This window comes from Canis lupus, chromosome 8 (genome assembly GCF_048164855.1).
Source record: "Canis lupus baileyi chromosome 8, mCanLup2.hap1, whole genome shotgun sequence".
Taxonomy (NCBI): Eukaryota; Metazoa; Chordata; class Mammalia; order Carnivora; family Canidae; genus Canis; species Canis lupus.
In genome coordinates this window covers 5,414,491-5,433,604 of record NC_132845.1, presented here as the reverse complement: position 1 = coordinate 5,433,604, position 19,114 = coordinate 5,414,491, and the positions used below count along the sequence as shown (strand labels likewise).

The following is a 19,114-nucleotide window of genomic DNA, read 5'->3' as shown; positions in this document are numbered from 1 at the left end:
TGCAGTAAAGCAATGGCAGAGATTAGAAGAAAAGGGAGAAGTCAGATATTGGGATGTTGAATATCCAGGATCTAGCAACATTTGGGTATAAAGAAGCATAAGAAAAAAGAGAGCTTAGGATTTCTGAGTCAGGTAATTATGGGCACTAGTATCATTTACTTACAGCATATGAGAAAGCAGTTTAAGATAGAAGATTCTTGTTTGGGAAAGTTGAATTTAACTGAATATCAGTGTGAGCACATTGTTCTTTAGTTCAATAGTGAGTTCAGGCTGAAAGCTAGAAATCTGAGAGTCATCAGCACATAGGTAAGTACTGAAGCTATGAATTAGATACAATAATCTGGAGAGCATATTCAAATCAAGAAGTGACAAATAGAGAAAAATCCTTTCCATGTGGCACTAGGCAGGGTATGGATAGGACTTTAAGAAGTCCAGAAGTAAACAAGAGTTATAGGAAAACTACAAGGAGTGGTTTACAGAACCCAAGGGAGGTATTTGAAGGAGGAATATCCAATGTAGAAGTATCTGATATGTTGGTAGGTGTAAAATCCAGTGGATTGAGATAAAGGAAAGGAGAAGGTAGGGACAGATATGAAATTCTGTCTCAGGAATTTGGGTTCTTAATAAAAGTTAAATAGAAAGGTTAGAGGGTTGGGTTAGATATGATTGTTTATATGGGTGTATTAATGGGTAGAGGAATAGTGACAGTAGAAGATAAGTAATAGTGAAACAGAGTGAAGTGGGACTTAATAGCAATGGAGTGCCTCTCTTGGACAGGAAGGGAAATACTTCTTGTTTTTAAGATAGAATAGAAGGCATTTCCTTTTTTTTTTAAGATTTTATTTATTTATTATGAGACAGAGAGAGAAAGAGAGAGAGAGAGAGATAGGCAGAGGGAGAAGTAGGCTCCATGCAGGGTGCCCGATGCCGGACTCTATCCCGGGACTCCAGGATCACACCCATGATATGAGGCAGGAGGCAGATGCTTAACTGCTGAGCCCCCCAGACGTTCCTAGAAGGCATTTCTACTTAGAATAGAGAGGAATATAGTTAAATGGGAGTATAGTTAAATTTAGGGAATGGAAGAGAGTTAGTTGATGGAGTTCCTACTTGATGGCCCTGTTTCCTCCATGAAAAGATGTTTAGGGAGTTCTGGGGAAAAGGCTTAAAGAGTGTTGAGAACAGTACTGAACTGAATGTTTGCAATAGCTCCTGTTGGAAATGGAAGCAAGCCAGGGCCAAGTAAAGCATTTGCTAATTAGCAATGAATGTTTGTAAATATAAATCTGAAGTAGCACTAATTTGCAAGACTTTGTGATTTTTGTTTCCTGGCATTACTTAGCTGATTGAGTGTACAGGCAGAAAAGGGGACATGATATGATGGAGTTGGTAATTTTCAGGTAGATGCGTCACAAACAATATAAATTTTAAGTTCTTAATGTATCATCCTTACTTTCAAAACATAAGTAGGGTAGCTTTATTTCTAACCAGTCAGATGACCAGTGGACTAGAGAGAATCTATGATCCCAAATCTAAAATTTTGCAGGAACACAGGATCCCTGGATGGCTCAGTGGTTTAGCACCTGCCTTTGGCCCAGGGTGCGATCCTGCAGTCCCGGGATCGAGTCCCACGTCAGGCTCCCGGCATGGAGCCTGCTTCTCCCTCCTCCTGTGTCTCTGCCTCTCTCTCTCTCTCCCTCTATGTCTATCATAAATAAATAAATCTTTAAAAAAAATAAAAAAAAATAAAAATAAAATTTTGCAGGAACAGAGATCTTGGAGATAATTTCTTTAAAGGCACTATAGAATATTTTATTCCAGAGGAATGAGCTGTATCCTATAAAAGTGTCCAACATTTCTAGTTAAGCTACAACAAAATTTTGGACTACTATAAGTTATTCTGTGACCCAACATATGTCAGTTTCCTATGGTAACCCACAGGATACTTTTAGAGTTTTGTTGGATACCTATTCCTTCCACACTTTTTAAAGATCAACATGATTATGTTCAAAATTTTATATTTATGATACTAGACTGGGAAAAGAAGGTAAGAGGAAGAAATTTATCATCATTGGTCTTGAATTTTGTGTCGAAAATTGAAATTATTCTTTGCTACTAATTCTTGACACTATGATCTAATGAAATCAATGAGAATGTATTTATTATTTAACTATTATACCTACAAGATACTTGTAAGCATTTTAATAGTTTATTAGACTAGCAATTTTAAAATGTCCCTTGGAAATACTTTCATGAAAGATAAATGTTAACATATATTTTCTTTATACAGGGATCAACCTATGATGATGAAATTAATAATATCAAACATATTATTTCAAAAATTAATGAAATTCTGGCTCATAATTCACCAGTTTTGATTGTTCAAAGATGGATACGTGGTTTCTTAGTTAGGAAAAACATGAGGTATGTTTTCTTTTCTTTACTACTGTAATATTAAAATAAAATAAATCAGTGATGAAAAGGCAATTTTTCAATAATATACATTTTATATTCTCTATCAAAATGACATTTGACTATTTGAACTAGTTTTAAGGAAAATATCACATACTCTATGGCAATATAATATTTAGCATGATCTGAATTGATACTTTTATTTTTTATTTTAAATTCACCATAAAAATAGCTAGTTAATAAATTTATTATTATTTGAGTAATTCAGATAGTTTTCTTATATTAAACTTAAAAATATCAATGACAACATATTGAATTTCTCTCATATAATGGGATGTAATAGAAATTTAAGCTGTATGTTATGGGATACAATAGAAATATAAATCATGAATCATATGTGAAGATTTCACAGTTTGGGGGGATGTGAAGATAATTTTGCTGAAATATCTGTTACCACATCAATCTAGTCATCCTTTGGTTAGTGGTCTTTTCCTCCCTCCATTTCCTGTATTCCTTTCCAATGGCTGGCATTTGTAAATAGAAGAAGACTTTTCTTGCAAGAATTGCTCAACATTGTAATGTGGGAGATAAGACAGGACACTCTGCAATCAACCTCTGTATTAGGTGTGCCAAACATCAAACATATGAAATGAGTAAATGAACATTCTTGTATAGTTTAATCTCCAGATGCTAAATGGCAGAGTTCAGACGATAAAAAATGAGATTCAGCCCTGAAATACAGGTAGAATTAAATAGATCTAAAGTTGGGCAATGGGCATTCCTGAGAAAGTAAGATTAGGAAGTTTTACTGAAATGTTATTCAACATTCAGTGGTGAGGCCGAGAGAATGTTCTCTTGCATTAGCTTGCATGTGTTGAACCACAGATGGCAATAGCCCTGAAAAAGAGAAATAGGTATGAGGGACAAGCAGCAAAACTGACAATAATATAGTACCTGAAACTTCTGAGGAAGAGGTTCATTATAGTTTTCAAACCAAGATCAAATTGCAAGAGAGAGTGGGCTCACAAGTTAGGGCGCATACAATGATTCGGAATAAAAGATAGGGGAAAGTTTCAGGCACGGACTGACAGGTGTCTATTTATTTAAAGTATTATTTCTATCTCCTATGTTCCATTTATATGTAGTATGCACTTTACATGAAATAAACATCTAAAGGGACTAGTCTTTAGTTTATTCCCCCAAGATTGAGTTCTTCTGTCTTAGAATCAAGATTTCCTCTAATACTCGTGTAACATGAGATCAAAACCTTATGCATGGAAATAATTTCAGAATATTTAGCATGCGTGAACAGAATTTCAATGAGCTTTGTGGAAGTAATAATAACAGATCACAGTGGTGTAAGGCAGACTGATTTGAATTATTTTTCTCTTTAAAATGCAGTTCCATTAGACCCCTAGCTTAACTGTTCTGAACCTGACTTTCCTCATATGTCGAATGGTAGAGAGCAGGGGCTAAAAGCAGGACTGAACTCACTCACTCTTTGCTTGTGGTAATTAAAATCATGAATCTAAAGCATAGCACCTTCTTATTAGCTGCTATTTTAAGTATCATTGCTATTGTTATTATAACTTGTGCTTTTTGCATTATTTGACTCCATGGGAAACCTACTCTTTTGTTTGTTTCTTTTTTGATTCTTGCCCCCTTCTAATTACATTTATGACGGCATATAATATACCTAGTAATCTTTCAAAAATGTAAATCTAAGTTTATTCAACAGCTTAAAACCCTCCAATTGCTCCCAGTTTGATTAAGGCACACGGCTGAGATTTTGGCCCTACAGTGTTCATGACATACTGTCGTTACCACAAGCACTTACCGTGCTGTATTGCTGTTGTCTGTATCATTATCTGTATCTCCAGATGTACCGTACATTCTCTGTATGTAGCACATAACAGAGTGCTTGACATATGTTAGGTGCTGCAAACGTAGTTTGCTCAGTTAGTAAATACATAAATAGATGGTGCAAGCTAGAGTCAGAGAAGTATGTCTGGATTCATCAATGGGAAAGTGAAAACAAAAAGCAAGTGGGCAACATACAAAGCCGCTCTGAGAGGTGCCTATGTATTTCCCCAACCTAAAGGTACAAATGATTAGTCCTCTCAAATGTCTCTCTCTAGCCATGAGAAACATCTCCCCATGCCCAAATACTTCACACTATGCTTGAAAATTGTTCATTTAAACTGCTTGAAATGTTATATACCGCCTTAAAATATCATATACTGCCTAAATTTAGAAAATTGTTATGGCTAATGCTATCATCTTTTAAAGTAATGGTACTTCTAATGTGGATGATATAGTGCAAGGGAAATATGCCTTTTAAGTTTTTTTAAATTTTAATTCTAGTGTAATTAGTGGTGTTAAGTCAGTTTCAGGTGCTCAACCCACTGATTCACCCTTCTACAAAATACTCAGTGCTTATCATAAATGTACTCTTAATCCTCTTCACTTATTTCATCCCCTCTGGTGACCATCAGTTTAGTTTGTTCTCTGTAGTTAAGAGTGTGTTTCTTCATTTGTCTCTTTTTTGTTTTGTTTTGTTTCTTAAGGTACACATGCTAGTGAAACTATATGATATTTGTCTTCGTCTGACTGGCTTATTTCACTTAGCATTATGTGCTCTAGATCCATCCATGTTGTTGCAGATGGCAAGATTTCATTCTTATGAGGGGCTGGTGTTTATACACACACCACTTTTACGCTATCCATTCATTTGCCAATAGACACTTGTGTTGCCTTCATAATTTGGCTACTGTAAATAATGCTATAGTAAACATAGGGGTGCATACGTCTTTTCAAATTAGTGCTTTCATTCTTTTTAGATAAATACCCAGTAGTGTGATTACAGATCCCATGGTAATTCTAATTTTAATTTTTTAAAGAAAACTCGATACTGTTTTTCGCAGTGGCTGCGCTAGTTTACATTCCTGCCAACAGTGCAGGAGAGTTCCTTTTTCTTCATGTCTTTGCCGACACTTGTGTTTTTAATTTTAGCCACTTTGACAGGTTTGAGGTGACATTTCATCATGATTTTGATGAACATTTCCCTGATGATAAGTGATGTTGAGCAACCTTTCATATGTCTGTTGGCCATCTGTATGTCTTCTTCAGAGAAATGTCTGTTCATATCTTCTGCTCATTTTTAATTGGATTACTTGTTTCTTGGTGTTGAGTTTTATAAGTTCTTTATATATTTTGGAGAGTGAACGTTTACTGCAGTGCTATGTCTCCTGTTCACTAGAACTTGGCACTTCAAGGGTGTCTCTTGTGTGTGTGTGTGGCATGCACTATGCTGTTGTGCCTGACTGTTGGATTTGTCTTCCGTTAAGTCATCTGCAATGACTCTCTTTACCTATTTGGGGCTGGATTTGGTCCCTATGTTGTTTGGGCCAGTCTGGGGCTATCTTGGGCTTGAGTTGACTCAGACCAGGGATTTGCCAGAACTGCAGGAACACTGCACTGCAGGATACTTCCCTGTGTTGTTCCCTGAGAAACTTCCATTGATGAATGGAGCATGTAGTCAGACCAGATGTCTGCCCCCAGCATACTGCTAAGGCTCTAGTCAAACTGGTGTGTAGGGTTTTCTTCCCTTCTCCTTGGAGCAGGTGTCACTTTAATGAGGTGCTCACCACTGTCATGTTTGCTTGCACAGTGCCACAATTGTGGAACTGCTTCGAATGCACTCCTGCAAAGGGTGTGTTGGATATAGAAGGTCTGCAAGAGAGTACGGGGGGTGAAATATGCAGTGTTAGCAAAGTACCAATTAGTTGGCTGTGGGAGGGGACCTACACCACTTCAGAAAATTCCTGGAGCGGTGGATCTACAGAAGGGCTCAGGGATGGAACATACTGTTCCCAAACTAGGTGAAAAGTGTTCAGGCTGCCCTGGTTCCCACAAGTGTCCCTGTATCTAGGGTGTAGAGTGGGAAAGGGAAATGGTGACATTTCTCCCTTTCATGGACTGTCCCACTGGTCAGTTTGGCTCTCAAGCACATCCCTTCCCTTCCACCCTCTTCTGTGTGGCCACTTCTCTACATTTAGCTGTGGAGCTTGTTCTGCTAGTGTTTAGGTTGTTTTCTGGGTAATTTATACTACTGTAGATATCCATGGGATGAGGTAAAACTAGGATCCTCCTACTTCACCATCTTCCCCAGAAGTCTCAGGGAGATACATTTTTATTCTTAGAGTGAAATATTATGATGATGTTGGAGCCTACTAAACCTAAGTAAGTGGAGCTATATTGAGGTAATAGGGAGGATTATTGGCTGTATCAGTGGGATGTAAAAAAGATTAAAAAAAGGAAAAAGTAGGAAACAAACATTTATTGAATGTGCAGCATATGTAAAGTACTATATTACATACTTTAGTCCACTTTATATCTTTAATACAGCAGAACTTTTAAATTTGTCCTGGATTTTCTGCTTTATAGATGAAATAGTAAGAATTTAAACTTGGTTGAGAGGTTAAGATATGACTCTAATGTCAGACAGCTGTCAAGTTCTATTGTGCAACCTATCCAAAATTCTGTGCTCTTTTTACTTTTTTCTATATATATACTTTTTCTTAAGAGCCCTGGTCTTTTTAGTAAGGAATTGTGTTTGGAGACTAGTATCTGGGAATTGGATGTGTTCATTGCTACTAGAGTGTCAGAGTTCCTAGGCCATTTTGGCAAACTGGATAGAAAATGGTTTATTTTTTTACATCATGATTTCATGTTGATACCTTCATTGCGAATCCAATACAGGTGATTCTGCACTGCCTTTCTTCATTCTACATTATACTTTCCTTCTTCTTCCTTTGAATTTTGGTTGCCAACATTCTCAATAATTTTACTCATTAGCTTAATTCTAACAGACACAAAATATTTCAGAATTGCTATATGTAAACTACTATCAATTACAAGCATATTTAATAAAGTTAAAATTTGTTGTAGGTTTGTTTTGCTTTTAGCTTGGAGATATATATTTAAAATAATTGTTGAATAGATAGTGTTATCATAGTATATTATTAATTCCTTTTCTAATGACTTTATTTCTTTTTAATTTTTAAAATATCTAATTTCCTCTTCTCTTTCTCTTAGGAGATTTTCTATTCTGTTCATTATGTTCCTTATAGTTTAGTATTTATTTCTAAAATGAGTTTTAAAATTCTAGTTCTTTTCTGAGTCCCATCATTGCATTTATAAACTTGTATACTTCTAATTTATGTGGTCTTGTATGCCTTTTATCATTTTCTTGATACCTTTTGGTTCATTTTTTAAAATAAGTATATTTTATTCTAAAGCAGTTTGAGTTATTCATCAATATTAAACAGTATAGATATTTCTAATTTATTTCCAGCCTCTACCCTTTATAACCTCTCCCATTACAAACATCCTCCACTGGAGTGGTATCTTTGATAAAATTGATGAACTTACATTGACACATAGTGATTATCCAAAGTCCATGGCTGACATTATAATATACTCCTGGTGTTACATATTCTATAGGTTGGACACATGTATAATAGAATGTATTATCATTATTGACTTCTATCCTTTGCCTTCAAAATTCTTCTGTACTCTGCCTATTTATTCCTTTTCCCACTGCTAACCTCTGCCAACCACTGATTTTTTTTACTGTCTCCATAGTTTTACCTATTCCAGAATATCATATAGTTGCAATAATACAGTCTGTAGACATTTCAAATTGACTTCTTTCACTTGGTGACATGCATTTAAGGTTTCTACATATATTTTCATGGCTTGATAAAGTCATTTGTTTTTAGAGCTGAATGACATTACATTGTATGTACCTGTTTCTTTATCCATTCCCCTTCTGGAGAACATCTTGGTTGTTCCATCTTGGTTACTTCCAATTTAGATAACTATGAATAAAGCTGCTACAACATCCACGTACAGGTTTTTGTGTGGACCTAAGTTTTCAACACCTTTGGATAAATACCAAGTTACTCTCTATTCTGTTCCATTGATCTATTTATTTTTTATTTTTAAAAAATTTTTTGCTAATACCATCCTGTCTTGATTACTGTAGCATTACAGTAATCTTGAAGTTGAGTAGTGTCAGTTCTTTAATTTTGTTCTTTAATATTGTGAGTCTGGATTTTTGCCTTTCAGTTGAAACTTTAGAATTAGTTTGTTGATATCCACAAAATAATCTTCAGGGATTTTGGTTGAGTTTGTATTGAATCTATAGATAAGTTAGGATAAACTGAAATCTTGACAATTGTGAATTTTCCTATCTATGAAACATTAAATTCTCTCATTTATTTAATTCTTCTTTGATTTTGTTCATCAGAGGTTTGTATGTAGTTTTCCTCAAATATACCTAATACATTTGTTAGACTCCACCTAAATATTTTCATTTGCAGGGGTGCTAATGTATGGTATTTTGTTTTCCATTTTGATTATTGGTATATCAGAAGGTGACTGAGTTTTGTGCATTAACCTTTTATCTTTCAACTTGCTCTAATTGCTTGTTAGTGCCAGGAGGGTCTTTTTTGTTTATGTTTATGTCAATTCTTTCAGATTTTCTATATAAACCATCACTTGAAAACAAAGTGATTTTTTCCCCTTTTTTCTCAATCTGTATACCTTCAATTTCTTTTCTTGTTTTGTTGAATTAGCTAGAATTTCCAATACAAATGTTGAGGAGGAGTGTGAGAGGACATCCTTGCCTTGGACCTTATCTTAGTGGGAAATCTTCTAGTTTTGCCCTTTTAAGTATGATATTAACTGTAAAGATTTTGGGTAATTATTATTTACCAAGTTGAGGGAGATCTCATTTCTTCCTAGCTTTCGGAGCATTTCTATCATGAATAGGTGTTGAATTTTGTTAAATGTTCTTTCTGCATCTATTGATTAGGGTCATGGGATTCTTTTTCCTTCCTTCCTTCCTTCCTTCCTTCCTTCCTTCCTTCCTTCCTTCCTTCCTTCCTTCTTTCCTTCCTTCCTTCCTTCCTTCCTTCCTTCCTTCCTTCCTTCCTTCCTTCCTTCCTTCCTTCCTTCCTTCCTGTTAATTTGATGATAAAAATGAAAAAGAGGACATTGCTGCAGGCCTACAGACATTAGAGAATACAGTGAACAACTTTATGCCAAATAATTTGTATGAAATGGGCAAATTTCTTGATGAAATATAACTTTCATACTGATACAAGAAAAAATGAAAATGCTGCACAATCCTATATACATTAAGAAATTGAATCCATGATTAAAGAAGCTTTAGTTCTAGATAATTTTACTAGTGAATTACTCCATATATTTAATTTAAGGAATATTTTTTTTAATTTATTTTTTATTGGTGTTCAATTTACTAACATACAGAATAACATCCAGTGCCCGTCACCCATTCACTCCCACCCCCCGCCCTCCTCCCCTTCTACCACCCCTAGTTTGTTTCCCAGAGTTAGCAGTCTTTACGTTCTGTCTCCCTTTCTGATATTTCCCACACATTTCTTCTCCCTTCCCTTATATTCCCTTTCACTATTATTTATATTCCCCAAATGAATGAGAACATATAATGTTTGTCCTTCTCCGACTGGCTTACTTCACTCAGCATAATACCCTCCAGTTCCATCCACGTTGAAGCAAATGGTGGGTATTTGTCATTTCTAATAGCTGAGTAATATTCCATTGTATACATAAACCACATCTTCTTTATCCATTCATCTTTCGTTGGACACCGAGGCTCCTTCCACAGTTTGGCTATCGTGGCCATTGCTGCTAGAAACATCGGGGTGCAGGTGTCCCGGCGTTTCATTGCATTTGTATCTTTGGGGTAAATCCCCAACAGTGCAATTGCTGGGTCGTAGGGCAGGTATATTTTTAACTGTTTGAGGAACCTCCACACAGTTTTCCAGAGTGGCTGCACCAGTTCACATTCCCACCAACAGTGTATGAGGGTTCCCTTTTCTCCGCATCCTCTCCAACATTTGTTGTTTCCTGCCTTGTTAATTTTCCCCATTCTCACTGGTGTGAGGTGGTATCTCATTGTGGTTTTGATTTGTATTTCCCTGATGGCAAGTGATGCAGAGCATTTTCTCATATGCATGTTGGCCATGTCTATGTCTTCCTCTGTGAGATTTCTGTTCATGTCTTTTGCCCATTTCATGATTGGATTGTTTGTTTCTTTGGTGTTGAGTTTAATAAGTTCTTTATAGATCTTGGAAACTAGCCCTTTATCTGATATGTCATTTGCAAATATCTTCTCCCATTCTGTAGGTTGTTTTTGAGTTTTGTTGACTGTATCCTTTGCTGTGCAAAAGCTTCTTATCTTGATGAAGTCCCAATAGTTCATTTTTGCTTTTGTTTCATTTGCCTTCGTGGATGTATCTTGCAAGAAGTTACTGTGGCCGAGTTCAAAAAGGGTGTTGCCTGTGTTCTTCTCTAGGATTTTGATGGAATCTTGTCTCACATTTAGATCTTTCATCCATTTTGAGTTTACCTTTGTGTATGGTGAAAGAGAGTGGTCTAGTTTCATTCTTCTGCATGTGGATGTCCAATTTTCCCAGCACCATTTATTGAAGAGTGCTAGAACTCATACAGCAATTCGGTAGCGTGGCAGGATACAAAATCAATGCCCAGAAGTCAGTGGCATTTCTATACACTAACAATGAGACTGAAGAAAGAGAAATTAAGGAGTCAATCCCATTTACAATTGCACCCAAAAGCATAAGGTACCTAGGAATAAACCTAACCAAAGATGTAAAGGATCTATACCCTCAAAACTATAGAACACTTCTGAAAGAAATTGAGGAAGACACAAAGAGATGGAAAAATATTCCATGCTCATGGATTGGCAGAATTAATATTGTGAAAATGTCAATGTTACCCAGGGCAATATACACGTTTAATGCAATCCCTATCAAAATACCATGGACTTTCTTCAGAGAGTTAGAACAAATTATTTTAAGATTTGTGTGGAATCAGAAAAGACCCCGAATAGCCAGGGGAATTTTAAAAAAGAAAACCATATCTGGGGGCATCACAATGCCAGATTTCAGGTTGTACTACAAAGCTGTGGTCATCAAGACAGTGTGTCCTGGCACAAAAACAGACACATAGATCAGTGGAACAGAATAGAGAATCCAGAAGTGGACCCTGAACTTTATGGGCAACTAATATTCGATAAAGGAGGAAAGACTATCCATTGGAAGAAAGACAGTCTCTTTAATTTAAGGAATATTATATACCATCTTATGCAAATTTTCCAGAGAGTAAGATGCAGTACTTTCCATGTTGTTTTGAGAAGTCAGTATAGCATTAATGCCATAACCTGACAAGGACATTATAGGAAAGATAATTGTAGGTTATTTTTATGAATATACATGTAAAAATATTAAAGAAAGTTGTAGAAAATCATATCTAGTGATATATAGAGGATGGTGATCTGTAGCCAACATAGGTTTATTACTAGAATGCAAAATTAGTTTAACATTGGAAAAATAATCACATTGACAGAATATGGGGAAACACCTCAGGCATTCCTTACTTTGCCCAGTATCAGGCTGACTGAAATTTGTACATATTTTAAACAAATATCCTTATTTGAACAAATTATTTATTTTGCAAGATTCCAAGGTAACTGAGATTTGGTTTCATTTGATCTCATCTCACTTGTGATAGGCTGAATTCCAAGATGGCTTATATGACATTTGTTCCCTGGTGTTACTTCCATGATTATGTTATATTATCAAGCAAAAGGTAGTTTACAAATGTCCTTTAGATTACTCACTAATCAGTTGGCTTTAAGATAGATTATATGTGAGTCTAACCTAATCAAATGAGCACTGTAGAAACAGTTTTCTCTGGCTGGTAGTAGAACCAGCGTATCAGAAAAAATTGAAACACAATAAGGATTTGATGTACGGTTGCTAGTTTGAACACTGAGAAGATCATATGCAGAGGACTGGGGAGTGACCTTTAACAAGCTAGGAGCAGCCCTTCACCAATAACCAGCAAGAAAATGGTGACTTCAGCCCTACATAAGAAATTGGATTCCACCAACTACCTGAATGAGCTTAGAAATTCAGATTGTGGGGATCCCTGGGTAGCTCAGCAGTTTAGCGCAGGCCTTTGGCCCGGGGCGTGATCCTGGAGTCCTGGGATCGAGTCCCACATGGGGCTCCCTGCATGGAGCCTGCTTCTCCCTCTGCCTGTGTCTCTGCCTCTCTCTGTCTCTCATGAATAAATAAATAAAATCTTAAAAAAAAAAAAGAAAGAAAGAAATTCAGATTGTTTCCTCCTGAGTGTCCAGAAAAAAGTCCAGACCAGCAACTAAATTTGTGGGATTTATTACTCTGCAATATAAAATAATATATGATAAAACTGTATAAAGTGAGGCTATAGCTCTGGTATGCATAAGGTTTCATTTACATAGTGCCTTCTAAAGTAAGGATTGTCTATATACAAATCTTCCCAATATTTGTACAAGAATCAGTTGATCGAATTCATTTAAGGATTGGAAGGAAACTTTCTTAATCTAATAATAGGTATCTTTTAACACATTTTTAGCACTTGATAGTGAAATACTGGAATTATTTCCTCTAAGATTAGGAACAAAAAAAGGTGTCAGCTATTAGCATTTTCATTCAACATGTAATGGTAAAACAAAGTGACAAAAAAGGAAGTTAAAAGATTAGGAAAGAACAAATAACATTTTAATTTCCTACAGATGTCATGATTATGAATATGCAAGCTAGTAAAGTCCTAATACAAAAACCAATGGTATTTATATAAACACAATGAAACATTTGAAAATGAAATTGAAGATACCATTTATAATACTATAGAAAGGCACCATTTGTTCATTTGGTCTTCAAGAGGCAGACACAAAAATAAGATAGGTACAAGAAATTTCTTTGCAGAAATATTTTAAAAGGAGTAGGATTAGATAGAAAGCTATGAACCTGACACCTGGGAAGGGAGAGAGAGAAGGAGCTGGGTGGGAAGCAACTCAGCTGAATACAACTGAAAAAAATCTAAGCCAGACCAGTGGGAAATTTCTGAACAGAGGGTAAAGGTTAGAGGAATCCTGCATCAGGCAGAAATTGGCCAGCACTATTACAATACCCTGATATTATTAAGCATTGACTGGGATAGCCTGAAGAAAATGTACTACGGGATCCAAAGAAGTGGAGCCTTGGGCTGTCAGTTGTGCTCTCCTTAGTGCATTATCTTCAAGGAGATGTGAGCGCTGTACTTCCATGGGTATCCTTTTTTTTCTTCTTCTTCTTCCATGGCTATCTTATATAACATACTAAGGATATATGATATGAATTACCTCTAAAAAGAAAACTACCAAGATTTACTGAAAGAACAAGATCAAAATAAATATAAAGATATATTATTTTTATAGTATTAGATGAATCAATATAGTAAAGATGTCAGTTCTTCTCTAATCTATATCTACAATGTATTCCTAATAAAAATTCTAGTTTTTCTTCTTGAATTGTATTTTGAAAATAGTATTATGTTGGCACTTCAGTTTTCCTCTACTCATTCTTAAAATTTCACTATACTAATATAAAGAAGACTTAGAAAGGTAGAAGATAAGAGAAAGGCAAGGAGAAAGAAAGCAACAAAGTTTTGGAAACTAGAAAGCAGGTGGGTGTCTTTAATGACTTTGCAGACCTTAGAAACCTTTAGTCTAGAAATCTGCAAGCTATGGCCTGCAGGGTGACTATCTGTTTTTGTAAATAAATTTTATTGGAGCCCAGGGACACCCATTCCTTTATTCATTATCTATTATCATTTTGATACTACAATGATAGAGCTAAGTAGTTGTGAAGGAGATCATAGTGCTCAGGAACCTAAAATATTTACTATCTGTCTCTTTAAGAAAAACTTTGCCAACCTCTGCTATATAGTCTATCCCGATAGGAGCCCAAGAATAAGGCTGATTCATACTGCAGAACCCAGGAATTCGTGTGAATTGAAGATAATAAGAATCTCTATAGAAGCATAAGTGATGCTACAAATAAGAACATTTCTTGAATCTCAGTTTTAGAATCAGTTAAACTCTTACCCAGTCCTGAACTTGTGGGCAGCTGACAGTCTATTCTCCATTTAGTCCCTCTTCTCCACTCTTTTCTAAAGATTTAAACATGCTTCTATTAGGGGCCAGGGATAATTTATGGTAGGGCTGTATTATAACAAAATCGTAAGAATCTGTTGAACTTTTGTGCGATTTCCAGTTGCCTTCTCTACCAAATAGCAATAAGGCTTTTAAAAATCTCCAGTAAGAGATTAGATACTCCTTTCTGGAGAAACTGCCATCTTGAGAAAAGTCTGACAGTTGGGAATCACCCAGGTAAAGCAATCAGATCCCGCACATAAAATGTTAGTCGAGAGCTTGTTTGGAGGTTATAGCAGGGGGCACAGCTATCATGTACCTTTGACCAAAGAATGGTCCTCCTTTATCAGAGAGGGTCATCCTCTTCCACCAATTATAAGCTTTGAGAAGGATGCACATAGAGCAGTGAGGGAAGAGGGGACACATGCCTAACCCACCAGATCAGCTGAATCAACCCTGGTGCTCAAAGAAGTGCAGATGCCACAGCCAGATCAAACCACAAAAGACTTAAAAAAGTAAAAACAATCCTAAAAGACAGAGCTGGAAGTATTACAACTCAGATCTTAAGTTTTACTACAAAGCTGTGGTGATCAAAACAGTATGGTATTGACACAAAAACAGACACTTAGATCAATGGCACAGAATAGAAAGTCAAGAAACGAACCCGTGATTAGAGGGTCAATTAATCTTCGACAGAAGAGGCCAGAATATGCAATGGGATAAAGACAGTCTCTTCAACAAATGGTGTTGGGAAAACTGGACAGCTACATGCAAAAGAATGAAACCAGACCACTTTCTTACACTAGACACAAAAATAAACTGAAAGGGATTAAAGATCTAAATGTGAGCCCTCCAACCAGAAAAATCCTAAAGGAGAACACAGGCAGTAACCTCTATGACATCAGCTATAGCAATTTCTTATTCGATATGTCTCCCGAGGCAAGGGAAACAAAAGCAAAAATCAACTATTGGGGCTTCATCAAAATAAAAATCTTCTACAAAGCAAAAGAAACAATCAACAAAACGAAAAGGTGGTATACTGAATGGGAGAGGATATTTGTCAGTGACATATCCAGTAAAGGTTCACTATCCAAAGTATATAAAGAACTTGTAAAACTCAACATCCCAAAAAACAAATAACCCAATTAAAAAAAAATGGGTGGAAGACAGAAACAGACATTTCTCCAAAGAGAACAAACAGATGGCCAACAGACGCACGAAAAGTGCTCAACATCACTTATCAGGGAAATGCAAATCAAATGTATACAGTGAGATATCACTTCAACCCGTCAGAATGGCTCAATTCAAATAGAAGTGATATTGGTGAGGATGTGAAAAAAAATGGCACTGTTGGTGGAAAGGCAAACTTGAAAACGGTGTGGTATGGAGGTTCCTCAAACATTTAAAAGTAAAAGTATCCTACGATCCAGCAATTTCATTAATAGTATTTGCCCAGTGAATACAAGAATACTAATTCACAGGGATATATGCACCCTGATATTTATAGCAGCACATCTACCATGGCCACATTATGGAAACAGCCTAAGTGTCCATCCACAGATGAATGGATAAGCAAGATACGGTGTGTGTTCTATATATGCACACACACAATGGAATATTATTCAGATGTAGAAATGAATCAGATCTTGCCATTTTTAATGACATGGATAGAGCTAGAGAGCATTAATGCTAAGTGAAATAATTTCACTCTTAATGTGGAATCTGAGAAACAAAACAAAAAAGCAAAGGGGAGAAAAGAGAGACAAACCAAGAAACAGATTCTTTACTATAGACAGCAAACCAATAGTTAACAGAAGGATAACAGTCTGGCTGGGAGAAATAGGTGATGGGGATAAGAGCACACTTATCTTGATGAGCACCGAAGAATGTGTAGAATTGGTGAAATACTGTACTGTACACCTGAAACTAATGCAGTGCTGTATGTTAAATATACTGGAATTAAATTTAAAAACTTAAAAAAAATTTAGTTGATAACTCTTCAAATATACAGAAATATTTACTGTTTTACATAGAGATGAAAGGGCAGCCAAGGATCACTAGATATTGGCTAATGCTTCTGCAACTGGAGACTAGAACAAATAAAATAAAGGAATGCTGGTTAAGAGACAGCTTAGGGAGCTTTTTTCCTCTCTCGTACTGGCAGTACACTTTTGTTGGGCCTGAATTTTAGGCTGATAGAAATTTTCTACTGGTTCATTGGATATATTGTTCATTCTTTTTGTGGCTTTCATTGCTGTTGTTGAAAAGTAAACTATCAGGTTAATTGTTCCTTTATAGTTATCCTTATTTTTTTTTCTTTTATTACTTGGATCTTCTTTTATTACCTAGGATCTTTCTGTTTTCTGAAGATGTTTACTTTGACAATTCTCAGAATCAATTTCTTTTTATTATCCAACTTGAAGTTTGCTGAGCTTTATGTATCCAGGGATTGGTTTCTCTTTTATCAATTCTGGAGGATCTCCACTCATTTTATTATTGACAATCTCTCCAAAACATTCTTCTTATAAGAAATTATCTCTTTGCAATGGCAGTATCTAAATATATTAACAGTTCAGTATAGCAGAGGTCCTGCTCACAGGCTGGTATGTCTGTATTTGGAAACACTCTTGCCTTGAGGTTCCTTTCAATTGATTCCAAGCTCTTACTGGGGAGGATAAACAGACTTCTATTGAGTTTTAGTCTGGATTTATTTTCTTTTGTTTATCTTTTCCTTTAGATTATGGGTACATTTTAGTAGTTCTCTTAGTTTGAGGCTCTCAATATTGCTTTCATTTTAAAGACAACTTATGAAGCATGATCTTTCTACTCATAATTCATTTAGGATGATATTTTCTTTTTTAAGTTTTTATTTAAATTCCAGTTAGTTAACATACAGAATAACATTAGTTTCAGGGGTATAATATAGTGATCAACACTTCCATACAACAGCTCATGCTCATCACAAGTGCATTCCTTAAACTCCAGCACCTATTTCACCCATTCCCTCTACCCACCTTCCCTCTGATAACTATTGGTTTGCTGTCTATAGTAAAGAATCTGTTTCTTGGTTTGTCTCTCTTTTCTCCCCTTTGCTTTTTTGTTTTGTTTCTCAGATTCCACATTAAGAGTGAAATTATATTTGTCTTTCTTTGACTTATTTCACTTAGCATTAATGCTCTCTAGCTCCATCCATGTCATTAAAAATGGCAAGATCTGATTCATTTCTACATCTGAATAATATTCCATTGTGTGTGTGCATATATAGAACACACACCGTATCTTGCTTATCCATTCATCTGTGGATGGGCACTTAGGCTGTTTCCATAATGTGGCCATGGTAGATGTGCTGCTATAAATATCAGGGTGCATATATCCCTGTGAATTAGTATTCTTGTATTCACTGGGCAAATACTATTAATGAAATTGCTGGATCGTAGGATACTTCTACTTTTAAATTTTTGAGGAACCTCCATACCACAACTGTTTTCCAGTTTGCACTTCCACCAACAGTGCATGAGGGTGCCATTTTTTTTCACATCCTCACCAATATCACTTCTATTTGAATTGAGCCATTCTGACGGGTTGAAGTGATATCTCACTGTATACATTTTTTTTTCACTGTATACATTTGATTTGCATTTCCCTGATAAGTGATGTTGAGCACTTTTCGTGCGTCTGTTGGCCATCTGTTTGTCTTCTTTGGAGAAATGTCTGTTTCTGTCTTCCACCCATTTTTTTTTAATTGGGTTATTTGTTTTTTGGGATGTTGAGTTTTACAAGTTCTTTATATACTTTGGATAGTGAACCTTTACTGGATATGTCACTGACAAATATCCTCTCCCATTCAGTATACCACCTTTTCGTTTTGTTGATTGTTTCTTTTGCTTTGTAGAAGATTTTTATTTTGATGAAGCCCCAATAGTTGATTTTTGCTTTTGTTTCCCTTGCCTCGGGAGACATATCGAATAAGAAATTGCTATAGCTGATGTCATAGAGGTTACTGCCTGTGTTCTCCTTTAGGATTTTTCTGGTTGGAGGGCTCACATTTAGATCTTTAATCCCTTTCAGTTTATTTTTGTGTCTAGTGTAAGAAAGTGGTCCGGTTTCATTCTTTTGCATGTAGCTGTCCAGTTTTCCCAACACCATTTGTTGAAGAGACTGTCTTTATCCCATTGCATATTCTGGTCTCTTCTGTCGAAGATTAATTGACCCTCTAATCACGGGTTCGTTTCTTGACTTTCTATTCTGTGCCATTGATCTAAGTGTCTGTTTTTGTGTCAATACCATACTGTTCATCACCACAGCTTTGTAATGTAATTTCCAGTCTGGACTTCTGACACGTACAGCTTTGCTTTGCTTTTTCAAGATTGCTTTGTTTCTTCAGGGCTTCTTGTGGTCTTACACACATTTTAGGATTGTTTATTCTAGCTCTCTGAAAAATGCTGTTGGTATGTTGATAGAGATTATGTTAAACGTGTAGATACTTTGGATGGTATAGACATTTTAACAATATTTGTTCTTTCAGTCCATGAGCTTGGAATGTCTTTCCATTTGTTTGTGTCATTTTCAGTTACTTTCATCAGTACTTTATGGTTTTCAGAGTATAGGTCTTTC

The 19,114-nt window shown here is 35.9% G+C and overlaps 1 protein-coding gene across 3 annotated transcripts in view; it reads left to right on the top strand.

Annotated features, from left to right (window-relative positions):
• The window catches only part of LRRIQ3 (leucine rich repeats and IQ motif containing 3), a 174,136-nt gene that overhangs the window by 45,400 nt on the left and 109,622 nt on the right, over window positions 1-19,114 (top strand). For all 3 annotated transcript variants that reach the window (XM_072834077.1, XM_072834078.1, XM_072834079.1), the window contains exon 4: window positions 2,291-2,424. In XM_072834077.1, coding sequence (XP_072690178.1) covers window positions 2,291-2,424 — 134 coding nt within the window. The remainder of the gene's footprint in view (window positions 1-2,290; window positions 2,425-19,114) is intronic.